General features: G+C 49.8%; 1 protein-coding gene across 4 annotated transcripts in view; it reads right to left on the reverse strand.

Annotated features, from left to right (window-relative positions):
• GATA3 (GATA binding protein 3) overlaps positions 1-14,266 on the reverse strand; it is a 71,086-nt gene extending 56,820 nt beyond the window's left edge. For 3 of the 4 annotated variants that reach the window (XM_060245963.1, XM_060245962.1, XM_060245965.1), the window contains exon 1: positions 14,003-14,266. In XM_060245963.1, coding sequence (XP_060101946.1) covers positions 14,003-14,243 — 241 coding nt within the window. In that variant the 5' untranslated portion in view covers positions 14,244-14,266. Of the gene's footprint in view, positions 1-13,998 lie in introns of all 4 variants that reach the window. The other variant, XM_060245964.1, reaches the window with a different exon arrangement.
• Positions 14,267-15,527: the final 1,261 nt, after the last annotated feature.

Here is a 15,527-nt window from a genome sequence, read left to right on the forward strand (position 1 = left end):
GGGGAGCCACGTAGTTTGCCTCTGTGAGTGGGCCCCACAGCAAAACTTCAATCTCTAATTGAGTATTCCCAAGAAACTGCCTTCTACTAAGTCGGACCACTGGTCTATCATGGTCGGTCTTGCCTGGTCTAACTGGCAACAGCTCTCCAGGGTCTCAGGTGGAGATCTTTCATATTGTCTAGGACCTGGTCCTCTTTTTTCCCCCACAGGAGTTATCAAAGAATGAATGTGGAACTTTCTAGATGCAAAGAACCTGAATGTGGAACCTTCTAGATGCAAAGAACCTGAATGCGGAACCTCCTAGATGCAAAGAACCTGAATGTGGAACCTTCTAGATGCAAAGAACCTGAATGTGGAACCTCCTAGATGCAAAGAACCTGAATGTGGAACCTCCTAGATGCAAAGAACCTGAATGTGGAACCTTCTAGATGCAAAGAACCTAAATGTGGAACCTCCTAGATGCAAAGAACCTGAATGTGGAACCTTCTAGATGCAAAGAACCTGAATGTGGAACCTTCTAGATGCAAAGAACCTGAATGTGGAACCTTCTAGATGCAAAGAACCTGAATGTGGAACCTTCTAGATGCAAAGAACCTGAATATGGAACCTTCTACATCAGGGGTGGTCAAACTGTGGCTCGGGAGCCACATGTGGTTCTTTCACACATATTGTGTGACTCTCGGAAGTCCGCACTGCCCCATTGGCTGGCTTGGAAAAGGCATTAAAGTCTCTTTAAATCTCTTTGCAAAGCCGGCTAGAAGCTTAGAGAATTCATTCAAAGTTAAAGTTGCTTTCTTTCCACTCTCCCTCCCTCCCCCCCCCCCATCTATTTGCCCCCCTTCCTTCCTTGTGACTTTCTAACAACTGCTGTGCATGTCTTGTGGCTCTCAAACATCTGACATTTATTCTATGTGGCTCTTAGGTTAAGCAAGTTTGGCCACCCCTGTTCTAGATGCAAAGAACCTGAATATGGAACCTCCTAGATGCAAAAAAAACCCTTCTAGATGTGGAACCTTCTAGGTGCAGTCCTCATCAGTGCTGTACCTTTCCACATCCATCAATGTCAGTGGGCTTAGAAGGGTGAAACTCTGTTTAGGACTGGAACCAGAAAGAAGACATTCAGGACAACTACCAGCTCTAGGCCTTTCTGTGATGGGACTGCTTTGAAGTCACCGTTTCCCCAACCTGTTTATACAAATACTCTGGACTCTAAAGAATCGTCTTGATTCTTTCATTCCAAACAGGGTGACCTTGTTTGTGGATTGTAGCAGAGATAAAGAGAAGTCTCGTGGCACCTAATGATATTTTGTCCTCTCAGGGACCAAGGACTACCTCATCCGAGGCATAGTGGTTATTGAGGTGATTGCTCACTGCATCTGACAAAGCAGTTTCTAGCCCACAACAGTATATGCTGGAATAAAACCTTACCAGCCTTGAAAGTGCCACAGGAATCCAGTTCAGGGCCGGCTCTGCCACTAGGCAAACTAGGCAATTGCCTAGGGCGCCGGCGTCTTCTGGGGGCTCTGAATCGGGTGCCCCCCCATGTGACTCAGTGATGTTTTCAGTGCAGGAGGAGGGCACCAAAAGTTAGCCTTGCCTAGAGCACCAGACAGTCTAGGGTCAGCCTTGATCCTGTTGACACCATCTATAGCTTCTTCACCAACATCCCCATCCTAAATGCCCCGGCTCTCAACAGAAAGAAGGCCAGAGAATGGAGAAACTAGCATTTCAAATGTCTACCCTCCAGATGATGTCTTGAAATACACAGTGTTGCCCTACACGTCTTGATAGTCGGTCTTTGGCTAGCACCAGTTTTTCAACATTGGGCAATTTGGTGCGTCAGTCACTGCGGAGGAAGGAGAATCTTGCGGGTTGAGCGTTTACCTTGCTTTGGATTTGAGTCTGCTTTACATATTTGGCAGCAACTCTCCATCCAATACAGCAAGGGTGGCCAACGGTAGCTCTCCAGATGTTTCTTGCCTACAACTCCCATCAGCCCCAGCCATTGGCAAAAAACATCTGGAGAGCTACTGTTGGCCACCCCTGCAATAGATGGAACAGAATACAAGGCAGTCAATATAGTTTATGATCAAGGTCCCCCCCTTTCCTTCATTGTGTACCCTACTTTTCTCTCCCACAAAGAACCACAGTGGCTTCTAACATTTTCCTCTTCTCTATTTCAAACCTGACAACAACCCTGTTAGGTAGATTAGGCCGAGAGTGTGAGACTGACCTGTGTAAGGTCACCCTGTAAGTTTCCAGAGTAAAGTAAGATTCAAATCTGGATTGCCCAGAACTTATTCCAACTCCCTACCCCCTACATCTCAGAGGCTGACCTCTTAAGCTCTTCTAACTAAAGTAATCAGTCAACAATACATATGCTGGAATATTTTATGTTTTCTTCCAGCATATACTGTTGTGGTGTTATTGTCAACTAAAGCTTCAGGGAAGGTGTATACATCGCATTCAAATAAATGTGTGCTATTTATAAACAGAAAGTGTGTGGAATAAAAGCCGGTCTCAAGAAGGAAAAACCTTTTAACTTCTAGATCCCAGACTCATTAGAATGACGTAGTCTATTAGAATAGCTCAGACTAACTTCTGCTCACAAGTATTAACTTCCGCTCACAATCCAGATCCAAATCCCAGTTCAAAACCACTTCATCTTATTTATTTATTCTATCTAATTCTGTTTTTAGCCCACCCTCCCCCGTAGGACAGGGTTCAGGGGCGGTGTACATCAAAACACTCATAAAATACAATAAAAGGTTAAAATCTTCACATCACAACACACCAAATAAGGTCCTGTCTAGTCAGTGGGGCCTCCTTCCTAGTAAAAACCTGCCCGGAATCAAGCCTTGCTCTTGAGTAAACACAACGGCTGAATACCTAGTCCATGACACCAGGAAAAGCTGAGAGCAGCAGGAGAAGATGAAGAGACAACCTGAGATGGTTTGACTAGTCCAAGGAAACCACCTTGTGAAGGTGGGGAGGAATGGTGGCTCAGTGGTAGAGCATCTACTTGGTAAGCAGAAGGACCCCAGTTCAATCCCCAGCATCTCCGACTAAAAAGGGTCCAGGCAAATGGGTGTGAAAAACCTCAGCTTGAGACCCTGGAGAGCTGCTGCCAGTCTGAGGAGACAATATTGACTTTGATGGACCCAGGGTCTGACTCAGTATAAGGCAGCTTCATGTGTTCATACGTTCACCATGGTTCTCAGTTTGCAAGATCTGAGCAACAGTTTTGGAGGATACTTACTCCCAGTGCCCCTATAGGCTGGGAGCAATTTGATGCCGCATAACACACATGCACACAATACCGAATCCTACATCGATTCCTCAGAACTGCGTTCCTGAAGCTGATGATGATATTGGCTTTATATCCCGCCCTGTACTCTGAATCTCAGAGTCTCAGAGCAGTCACAATCTCCTTTACCTTCCGCCCCCCCCCCCCACCAACAAACACCCTGTGAGGTAGATGGGGCTGAGAGAGCTCTTACAGCAGCTGCCCTTTCAAGGACAACTCTGCGAGGGAGGGCTATGGCTGACCCAAGGCCATTCCAGCAGATGCAAGTGGAGGAGTGGGGAATCAAACCCAGACAAGAGTCCGCGCACTTAACCACTACACCAGGGACGGCCAACGGTAGCTCTCCAGATGTTTTTTGCCTATGACTCCCATCAGCCCCAGCCATTTGGTCATGCTGGCTGGGGCTGATGGGAGTCGTAGGCAAAAAACATCTGGAGAGCTACCGTTGGCCACCCCTGCACTACACCAAACTGGCTCAAAAGTACAAAAGGAAAGTGACCAAAACCAAAAGTCAGCAATAACTCCCCCCCCCCTTCCTTTTCGTCTCAGGCGCAGCCGTCTGCTGCACACATTGCGGGATCGCCTCCTTTCAAAGAGGATCCCTCGCCCATTTAAGCCGCTGCCTTTCCCCCTGAACCCAGCTTTTGAAGCCTCGAGAATTGCCAAAGCTGCTCCGGTCGATCTTAAAAATAGTTTTAAGTTTGCATCGAAGCCGGGGGACGGCTCGCGTTGGGAGTCCCACGACCTAAGTTATGTCTACACAGACGCAACGCCAGGGGACCCGAGCCCAATAGGCCGGTTCGAGGGCCACTGGCTTTACCTCTGAGCAGCGTTCCCTCCAAGGTGAGTTCGTGTGAGCCCGCTCACAGCTTTTTAGCCTCCAGCTCACACCTTTTTGTCTTAGCTCAGGAAGGAGGAGCCCCCGAGCACACTCCTTGATGTAGGAGCTCGCCACTTTCAATGCCGGCAGCTCACAGAGTAGAATTTTTGCTTATAAGATTCCGCAGCTTAGAGGGAACACTGCCTCCCAGTAAAAAACGCTGACTTGGAAGGAACTGCCCTTCCCATGAAGGGGGTTTTAAATCCCCGGAATGACTCCAGTTTAAAGCAAGAAGCTAACTTCTGACCAAACCCCAAATTGCTTCGCTGATATCCTCAAATCAACTACTTTTCTCTCCCTCTCTCTCTCTGTCTCTTTCTTTCTCTCTCTCTTTTTCTCTCTTTCGCTCTCTCTCTCTCTCTCTTTCTCTCTCTCTCTGTCTCTTTCTTTCTCTATCTCTCTCTCTTTCGCGCTCTCTCTCTCTTTCTCTCTCTCTCTTTCTTTCTCTATCTCTCTCTCTCTTTCTCTCTTTCGCGCTCTCTCTCTCTTTCTCTCTCTCTCTGTCTCTTTCTTTCTCTATCTCTCTCTCTTTCGCGCTCTCTCTCTCTTTCTCTCTCTCTCTTTCTTTCTCTATCTCTCTCTCTCTTTCTCTCTTTCGCGCTCTCTCTCTCTTTCTCTCTCTCTCTTTCTTTCTCTATCTCTCTCTCTCTTTCTCTCTTTCGCGCTCTCTCTCTCTTTCTCTCTCTCTCTTTCTTTCTCTATCTCTCTCTCTCTTTCTCTCTTTCGCGCTCTCTCTCTCTTTCTCTCTCTCTCTGTCTCTTTCTTTCTCTCTCTCTTTCTCTCTCTCTCTTTCGCTCTCTCTTTCGCTCTCTATCTCTCTTTTTCTCTCTTTCTCTCTCTCTCTCTGTCTCTTTCTTTCTCTCTCTCTGTCGCTCTCTCTCTCTCATTCTATTTCTCTCTTTCTTTCTCTCTCTCTTTCTCCAACCATCTCTATTTTTTTTTAATCCCGCCTAATGAAGAATTCTGGAGAGCTGGAAAGTTTGTTGTTGTTTTTTTAAAAAATCTGTTCTAAACTGGCTGGCTCCTAGCAACAACAATACAGGTGGGCGGGTGACCTAATTCAGCCGGGGCTTCCTTGGAAGCGCACGGAAGGACTGCGCGTAAAGGGGGCGCGGTTTGCTTAGCAGCCTTCGCCCTTGCCTTTGTAAGGTCTCCCCGCGAGTAAGCAAAGGCCGGCGGCCCTTCCGCTTTGGAAAAACCCTGCTAAAGCCCAGAGGTTGCGTTTGAAAGGAACCGACGCGGAAGCGGCGCGCAAAGCCCGGCTCATTAAACGGGATCAGGCGCTAAAGAGATAAAAGGGGTTTAAACTCCAAGTCATCTCTGCCTCTTTAAAAAAAAAAAAAAAGCAGTGCGATCATTTGTCGACTGACTGGGGGTTTGAATGCATTGGAATCAGTCGCCTCACCGCCTGGTCTGATGAAGTATACTTAGAGAGCCAGTTTGGTATAGTGGTGAAGTGCGCGGACTCTTATCTGGGAGAACCGGGTTTGATTCCCCACTCCTCCACTTGCAGCTGCCGGAATGGCCTCGGGGCAGCCATAGCTCTGGCAGAGGTTGTCCTTGAAAGGGCAGCTGCTGTGGGAGCCCTCTCAGCCCCACCCACCTCACCGGGTGTCTGTTATGGGGGGGGGGGGGAGGAAGATATTGGAGATTGTGAGCGGCTCTGAGGCTTTGATTCCAAGAGAAGGGCGGGGTATACATCTGCAGTCTTCTCAGAGCCCACGAAAGCTGCCGTGCTGACTCGAACCTTGCTGGTCTTCAAGGTGAAACTCGACTCCTGCTTTGCTCTACGGCGACCGATCCAGTTGGGCAGCCGCCTTGGCCCGAAGCGGTAGAGCAAAGCCAGAGTCAAGCCGCACCTTGAAGACCCAGCAAAGTTGGATTCAGAAGGGAAGCCCAGTTAACACAAACTAACAAACGCCAGACCCCACCCCCGCCTTGTGACTCTTTTAATCTGCTAAAAAAAAAAAAACCCATTCCCATGACCCATAACCCATAACTCACTGCCCACTTTCTCTATATTTTCTCGTGCCATTTTAGCACACGAAAAGTTTCCATTCTGGGTAATACCTTCTTGGGTCTTAAAGGTGCCGCCGAACCCCTACTTGGTTCTGTTGCTTCAGCCCCACGCGGCCGCCCACCGGGATCTGCCCTCACTTTGTAGAGCAGCGCTGGCCAACGGTAGCTCGCCAGATGTTGTTGTTTTTTTGCCTACAACTCCCATCAGCCCCAGCCAGCATGGCCAACGGCTGGGGCTGATGGGAGTTGTAGGCAAAACAGGCCACCCCTGTTGTAGAGGATCGCACTGCTCCGATCAAGACACCGAGCCAAAAAAAAGGTCCGGCTCTTTACGGTAGCTCCACAGAGGCTGCGATCAGACGCGCTAAATAATGCACTTTCCATCCACTCTCAATGCGCTTTACAGCCGGAATTTGCCGGTCCACGTAGTCAAATCCATTTGGAAAGGGCGTTGGAAGTGGATTGAAAGTGCATTATTGACAGTGTGGGATCGCAGTCTAAGTTACCTTCCCCCACCTCCTGGTCTGATTTTCTGTCTATTTCACACACACACACACACACACACACACACGTAGGAGATTTGGGGAGGGGGGGGTTGGGTTGGCCTGCTTCGCCAGCCAGCAACCACCCAATCCAAAAACGGGGCCTTACATCTCTTACTCGAAAGCAAACCCAGGCGAGCGCGACCTTACTTCCGAGCAAGCCTCGGTAGAGACGCAGGCTGAAAGGATCTTTCACTTCCTCCATGCCCCCTCCCCCAAAGCAAGGCTCTCATTCGTTGGTGCGGCCTTTTGCAGACTGGGATTCAGAGGGACACAGTTTGGTTTCCACCGATCCTAAAACACGCGTGTCGAGAAATCGAGGGCATCTCAGATGCATGACAGTTTTTTGTTTCCCTTGAAGGGAGGGGTTGAGAGAGGCCTGGCTGCGACCCGGAAGACTCTTCATAGCCCATGAGACGGGCCTCCTTGGATTGCTTCTATTTAGGGTTAGGGACTGGACACCCGATGGAATTTTCACGCGTACCAAAATCATGCACTTTCAAACCACTTTCAGGGCACTTTTGAAATCGGATTTCGCTGTGTGAAATGGCAAGACCCCCTTGCAAACAGTCACTGAAGTGGGCTGAAGCTGCATTATTTAGCAAGTGCCAAAGCGCCCCTTTGTCTTGTCTGGCTGCTGTCCCGGGCTTCTGGAAGGAGGAGGAGGAGGTGGTATTGGATTTATATCCCGCCCTCCACTCCGAAGAGTCTCAGAAGGGCTCACAATCTCCTTTACCTTCCTCCGCCACAACAGACACCCTGTGAGGTAGATGAAGATATTGGATTTATATCCCGCCCTCCACTCCAAAGAGTCTCAGAGCGGCTCACAATCTCCTTTACCTTCCTCCCCCACAACAGACACTCTGTGAGGTAGATGAAGATATTGGATTTATATCCCACCCTCCACTCCAAAGAGTCTCAGAGAGGCTCACAATCTCCTTTACCTTCCCCTCCCCCACAACAGACACCCTGTGAGGTAGGTGAAGATATTGGATTTATATCCCGCCCCCCACTCCAAAGAGTCTCAGAGTGGCTCACAATCTCCTTTACCTTCCTCCCCCACAACAGACACCCTGTGAGGTAGGTGGGGCTGGAGAGGGCTCTCACGGCAGCTGCCCTTTCCAGGACAACCTCTGCCAGAGCTATAGCTGACCCAAGACCATGCCAGCAGGTGCAAGTGGAGGAGTGGAGAATCAAACCCGGTTCTCCCAGGTAAGAGTTTGCACACTTCACCACTACACCAAACTGGCTCTCCAAGGGATAAAATGAGGGATAATTTTAAAATATTTTTAGTGCTAAGCCCTGCGAATTTCCCTGACCTGACCTTCAGAATAAGGGGTGGACGAGACCCTAAAACAGTCAGTCTTCAAGGGGATTCAATTCTATCTCTACGTGGGGCCGCCACTGTCAACAGAAACGCAACCTTGGGTTGCGGAGCTCCACTGCTCAAGACTAGGCCTGTCTACTCGACAGCAGATAGATCCAAGCGGGCAGCCGTGTTGGTCTGAAGCAGTTGAACAAAGCAAGAGTCAAGGGGTACCTTTAAGACCAACCCACTTTTATCGAGAAGGTAAGTTTTCAGGTATTTCACAATACCTGATCGCCTCGTCTGAAGAAGTGTGCTTAGAGAGCACACCAAAGCTGACGTTCTCAATAAAACTTGGTTGGTCTTAAAGGTGCCACTGGACTCCTGCTTTACTCAACAGTAAGTTCCGCTGTGTTCCATAAGGCTGACTCCCCAGTCGACGTGCATAAGACTCCAGATTTATTTTCCAGGAAGGACCCCGCCACCAGCGACCCCACCCCACTTTCCTACACGACCTTCCAAAAGGCCCACGATATTTCAGACAGGTGCGAAGGTTCGCTCTTGCAGGGATAGGCCAAGGACGTTGTTTTGCCAACATAAGAGAAGCCATGTTGGATCAGGCCAATGGCCCATCCAGTCCAACACTCTGTGTCACATAAGGACATAAGAGAAGCCATGTTGGATCAGGCCAGTGGCCCATCCAGTCCAACACTCTGTGTCACATAAGGACATAAGAGAAGCCATGTTGGATCAGGCCAGTGGCCCATCCAGTCCAACACTCTGTGTCACATAAGGACATAAGAGAAGCCATGTTGGATCAGGCCAATGGCCCATTCAGTCCAGCACTCTGTGTCACATAAGAACATAAAAGAAGCCATGTTGGATCAGGCCAATGGCCCATTCAGTCCAACACTCTGTGTTACACAGTGGCCCCAAAAAATTATACACACACACACACACTGTGGCTAATAGCCAATGATGGACCTCTGCTCCATATGTTTATCCAATCCCCTCTTGAAGCTGGCTACGCTTGTAGCCGCCGCCACCTCCTGTGGCAGTGAATTCCCCGTGTTAACCATCTTTGGGGTGAAGAAGGACTTCCTTTTATCCGTTCTAACCCGACTGCTCAGCAATTTCATCGAATGCCCACGAGTCCTCGTATTGTGAGAAAGGAGAAAAGGACTTCTTTCTCTACTTTCTCCATCCCATGCATCATCTTGTAAATCTAGAAACGAACGCAACGTTTAAAAAAGGGCGCGCGGGTCTTGTTTAAATACACGCGATGGCCTTTACGACCCGCACGTGTGAAAAGGCAAAACTGGAAGCCCTAAGCCTCAGTCTTCGACAGGCAGATCAAACGGGGTTGTATCGCAATTTGCGGGGGGGGGGGGCGGGGGAGGGGGCAGAGAGAACAGGATAAACAATGTGTCGCAATATGTTGCAAGGGTTTCTGAGGCAGGCAAGACCTAATGAATTCGGCTTGCTCAATTCACCGGGGTGAGTCTACAGCTTGAGCGTACTATTACCACTGGGGGAGTAACCGCTCCCCACCCCGAAAAATAATCTCCCAGTGGCTCCCTTCTTCAAAAATGTGGGGATACCCATGTTCCCTCTAAGTGGTGAAGTCTTGTGAGCAAAAATTCTGCTTTGTGAGCTACTGGCCTTAAAAGTTCCATGAGTTTGCTCAGTACTCCCTCTAGGTTGTGGGATCTGGTGAGCAAAAATTCTGCTTTGTGAGCTACTGGCCTGAAAGTTGTGAGGTACTGCCTAAATTAGTTTGCTCGGCGGCCATTTTTTTCCTGAGCTGAGACAAAAATGCGTGAGCCGGAGGCTAAAAGACTATGAGCTAGCTCACACTAACTCAGCTTAAGGGAAACACTGGATGCCACCTCAACCATTCCGGGTGTCTGATTTGCCAAGAACAAGTTAAACTGAGCACTGTAAATGCTCTTCCCCCAAATGGATTTTGATTTTTTTTTCTTCCTATTTTAGGCCTGGTCAACATCTCTCTCACATCTTGCCTTTTATTTATTTTTTTTAAGTTTTAATTTGACAAAATTGTAGGGAGCAATCAACGAAGGCCTCTGCCCGAGCCAACCAAGCTTTCTGGCCCAACAGAACTCTTCCACGGGGGTGGATTTTTTTTTCCCCCTTTTATCCCAGTGAGTCTGATCCCATCAAAGCGGACGATCCCAAACACCGCCGGCGCTTTCCTTCCAGAAGTAAAGGGGACTCCTCGCTTGGAGAAAGATAGCTAGTTGACCCTAGTCGACACTAAATGCCTGGAGTCCCGTTGGCACCTCGAAGACCAACAAAATTCTGTTCTGGCCCAGTGTCCCCTCTAAGCTGAGTTGAGGCTGCGATCGCACACGCTAAAGAACCCACTTTCAATCCACTTCCAGCGCACTTTGCGCCTGGGTTTTGCCAATCCACGCAGTAAAATCCAATTGGAAAGTGCGCTGGAAATAGATTGAAAGTGCATTCGTTATAAATGCGTGTGATTGCAGTCATAGGCCGCAGTTTTTTTAGACTCCGGCTCGCCCATTTTTGTCTTCTCTCAGGGGGGAAATAGCCCCAGAGCAAACTCATGGACGCAGGAGCTCACCACTTGAAGGCCCGTAGCTCACCAAGTAGAATGTGTTGCTCCCAAGACTCCACACAGCTTAGAGGGAGTATCAGTTCTGGGTCTAAGCTTCCGCGTCCCCGCCGACTTCTTCAGAGACCTTAAGGACAAAGCAGGAATCCAGTATCCCCTTGAAGACCAACCAAGTTTTATTCTTAAAGGTACTGCTGGACTCCTGCTTGGTTCTATCGCTTTCAGACTCACCTGGGGCGTTTCCCGCCAAATGTTCTCCCCAGAATGAAACTTCGTGGGTCTTCGAGACGCCAAGGGGACGCCACCTTCCTCCTAGGGCTTCAACCCAACTTGGCTACCCCACCTGGATCGATCCTAAATCGAACCGGGCAACCTCCCCCCCGCCCCCGTCCACCCGCCAAGTAAAATTGCATCATGGGATGTCTTCCCCTTCAAAACAGAAAACCCCCCAAGTTCGCAACTTTATTAGAACGAAGCAATAGACAAGTGGCATCTTTAAGACCGACTAAGTCTTGTTCGGGATGTCAGCTTCCGTGTCCTCTTTTCATTCACTTACATTGCGAATAAAACTTCGTCGGTCTTAAAGGCGAGACTTGTCTACTGCTGCCCACTTGGATCTCTGTACATGTCCTGCTTTATTATTTCAGGGGAGGAGTTGGTTTCTCTCCGAAGGGAGACTGGGAAAACAACCTGTCGAGTTTGCTAACCTTTTAGCAAGCGGCCTTTTCGCAGTAGGCCTTAAAACCTACTGGCACAACGAACAAGCACAAATTCGCACACGCAGGTGGAAAAATCCCCAGTGTGAGACAATCCTTTCTGGGTTTTTTTTTTTCCTTTCCCACCTTTGACAGACTTAATTTGAGGCACCTCAGAGCCCGGAGGCGAATTCATTACACCTTTTTTTTATTTTTGGAGTCCTGTTGCTGAACGGTTGCGTATTCCGCCCTCCTTGCCCAATCCGAAGTTGTTGGGGGTTTTTTTTTCCCCCTACTCGTTTCAGAACAGTTAATTGAGCGGTTACAAAAGCCATGCCAAAAAAGACTCTATTGTGGTTTCTTTTTTCTCCATCCCCCCCGGTTGGTGTTGTTATTAGTATTAAAAAGTCGAAATGACAGCCAGAGAGAGTGGAGGGACGGGGAGGGGAAGAAATGGCCGGCCGGCCAAGAGTTTCTACAAGAACCGGAAGTTTGGAGAAAACGTTTGGCCGAGGCCTGCGCTGGGAAGAGAGATCCAGTCTGCGAGTTTCCCAGGGAATTGCTTCCGAGTAAAAACGTGGGAGGTTTTTTCTTCTCCCGGGGGGCGCCCAGCGGCCCTCTCTGTTCTCGACTCCTGGTTTGCAAAGGGTTTTTTTTGGGGGGGGGGGGGCAGGGGGTCTTACAGGGCTGCGATCCCGCTCAAGCCGTGTTAAAGCGCTTTCCAAGGGGAGCCCCGATCCAGCTGAAATTGACCGGGGAGCAAGCCCAGCGGGACCAACTCTCTCCTCTCACACACACACCCCGAGTCAGTGTTTGCATCACCCTTTCGGCAGGGGGTTCGATTCCCCTGCAGAAATCGACCGGCGTCAAGGGTTTCCCTTCGCCCGGATCGGGTCCCCCTTCCCAGGCTAGCCTGAGTCCTGGGGGTGGTACCCCCCCCCCCCCGGTGGAGCGAACAGAGACCAGGTTTAATTCTGGTTTAACTTTGTCCCCAAACCGACATTCTACCCTAGAATCAGAGAATCCAACTTTATGACTGTACGATTCTCTGATTTGAGTGGAGAACGTCAGCTTGGGGACAGAGCTTAAACCAGGATTCAAAGAGTAGTGCGAAACTGGTCAGAGACAGAGTCTTTCCGGCTTGACAAGCCGTTGTAGCTTGCACATGTCCGACTCGGAAGTCCGCTCCGTTGCCTGCCGAGTAAGCATGTTTGACTCAGCACAGTCAGCTCGGCTGCTGTTTCCCCAAGCGAACAGCTTTCAGGATCGAGTCCGGCGAGGGACCCGTGTTGGTGAGAAGCAATACTGATCGCTTTCACACAGGATAAATAGTGTACTTTCAACCCACTTTCGATGCACTTTGCAACTGGATTGGACTGGGTGAAAGGACAAGATCCCCATGCAAACAGGGGCTGAAGTGAATTGAAGCGGCATTATTTAGCTTGTGTGAAAGCGCCCATCAGTGAATCCAGCGGCACCTTTAAGACCAACAAAGTTTTATTCTAGGCTAGGGTATAAGCTTTCGTGGACACTCTCTCTTCTTCAGACCACCAGCCCCGTTTCAATGAAGCTCTGCCTTCCAAAGCCTATTCGGAGCGAGCTGTTTAATTCGGTCCGGGGGAGACACGTTTACAAGGGCCCTTCTCTACTCCTCTTTAAAATAAATCGAGGCCAAAACGTAGCTCCCAGCCCTCGCCTCCCGAGTAAACACACCGCAGGGATAACCGGCTTGAGGCGCTTCGATTTCACTCCGAGCCGGCAGAGGCTGAAGGAAACTGGGCCTCTAACGCGACCCAGCCTCTCGTGTCAATTTCAAAAGCAGCCTCGCCCCCGGACTGGTCGATTTCTCCTTTCCCCTGCATTCAAATCTATTTTGCAGTTCGGCAGAGCGGCCCCGTCGTACTGATGTCGTTTAATAGCATTCACAGGCTGCGATCACACACACTGAAGATGGCACTTTCAACCCACTTCCAGTGCACTTCCCAACTGGGTTTTACTGCGGGAACTGGCAAAATCCAATTGGAAAGTGAATTAAAAGTGGATTGAAAGTGCATTCTTGAGTGTGTGTGGTCACAGCCTTACAGACCCCGAAGAGCAGCGGGAGAAAGACACGCTCAACAATGCACTTTCAATTCACCGCCAGCGCACTTTCCAACTGGATTTCACTGCGGGGACTGGCAAAATGCAGTTAGAAAGTGGATTAAAAGTGGATTCTCGAGTGTGTGTGGTCACAGCCTTACAGACCCTGAAGAGCAGCGGGAGAAAGACACGCTCAACAATGCACTTTCAATCCTCTGCCAGCGCACTTTCCCACTGGATTTTACTGCGGGGACTGGCAAAATGCAGTTAGAAAGTGAATTAAAAGTGCATTATTTGGCGTGTGTGAGATCACAGCCTTACAGACCCCGAAGAGCAGCGGGAGAAAGACACGCTCAACAATGCACTTTCAATCCACCGCCAGCGCACTTTCCAACTGGATTTCACTGCGGGGACTGGCAAAATGCAGTTAGAAAGACCCCGAAGAGCAGCGGGAGAAAGACAGACATACCCACTGAGACGATACTGTTTCCGGGCCTTACTACCGGTTGTCCAATCTAGCCTCCTGGGAGGGGGGGAGGGGGAGAGATCTCCGGGGGGGGGGTCTCTGGGGCACTCACCGTGATGGGCCGGCGGGTACCGCTGCACCGTGGCTCTCACCGAGTTGCTGTAGTAGGAAGGGACGTGGTTGCCTTGTCCGTCGATGTTAAAAAGTACATCCACTTCCTCGGCTAGAGGATATTGCGTGTGGTCCATGTAGGAATGAGCCAGTCCCGGGTGGTGGGAATCCGGGTGTTGTCCATTGAGAACGGCCGGGTGGTGGTGACTGACCCAACGCGGCTGATCCGTGGTTACTTCCATGCTGCCGAGCTCGCGATCGCCAGGCGTTTGCAAGGGTTGGTTTTGGGGTTGGGGTTTTTTTTCTTAAAAGTCCTTTCTCCGGGCAAAAACAAACCCGCCAAACAAACAAACAAACAAAAGCCCCCTATAATAATTGTAAACGATAAAAGGAAACCAAAAAGACAGCCAACCGGTAGCTCAAAGTTCGTCAAATAGTCCGAGGAAACAGACAGGGGAAAGACAGTTCTGAACAAATCGTCGCTTTCCCCCCCTCCCCCCCAAAAAAAATGAGATGGGGAAAATTCCCCTCCCGGTGCGTGCCTTCTTCTCCTCGGTAGATATTCACCTTTCTTCTTGGATCACCTGCGAGAGAGAGAAAGGAGACAAACAAAAGGGAGTGGGGGGGGGGGAGAGAGAAACTTTGTTTAAAAAGGACTTTTTACAAGTGTCTTTTTTTTTTAAGCCGCCAGAGATGAAGTTCTTCCAAGAGAACGCCTCGATCTCCTTTCCCCCCCCCCCACCCCAAAAGCCTGGGCCACTCACCTATCCGAAAAAGGAACGCACCTCTCTCTCTCTTCCTTCCCCGGCTTTTAGATCGGGGCCCTCTGTCAGGCTAGCCGGCAAACCAACCGGGCTGATCTAGCGCCAAGCAGCCACGGCTCGGCTGGGCAATTTCGCCCGCTCGCTCGGTTAGTCAATTTCACCTCGAGCAGAGCAGATCAGAGAATCGTTCCAAATAATAAAAAAAAAAAAGGTGGGGGAAGGCGTTTCCAATGCTTCAGAGGAAGCCTTTTTTAAAAAAAATAAATCTCTCTTAAAAGACTGGAAACATTTTGGATGCAACTTTAAAAAAAAAAATGGGGGGGGAGCGCTTCAGAGGCGGGGAGGGAGGAAAGGAGAGAGAGACAGAGGCGTTCTTAAAGGCACGCTGCAAAAACTGAGCCGCGTTGGAAAAGTTACAGGGGAGGACCCCAGGGAAAACCTGATCGGCTCAAATTGTGCTCGCTGTGTCCCCCCCCCTTCTCTCTCCCTCCCTCCCTCTCTCTCTCTCTCGCTCACTTTTTTTTTTAAAGGGAAGGCATTCTTTCTGAAAGAGCCCACGATGGCGCCAGTCGGCTCAGCGCTCACAGACAGCTGTGGCGAGACACCAACTTAAGGAGGTTTGGCTGTCATCGGCCGGGAGGGGGCGGAGCCTGTCACTGAAGGAGGAGGGGCCGAGGGAGCGGAGGAAAAAGGAAGCGGGCGGTTGCCGGCGCCGCCCCCCCTTCCCTAAAATATATATCCATCTATAAAACACTCCCTTTC

This window comes from Heteronotia binoei, chromosome 8 (genome assembly GCF_032191835.1).
Source record: "Heteronotia binoei isolate CCM8104 ecotype False Entrance Well chromosome 8, APGP_CSIRO_Hbin_v1, whole genome shotgun sequence".
NCBI lineage: Eukaryota > Metazoa > Chordata > Lepidosauria > Squamata > Gekkonidae > Heteronotia > Heteronotia binoei.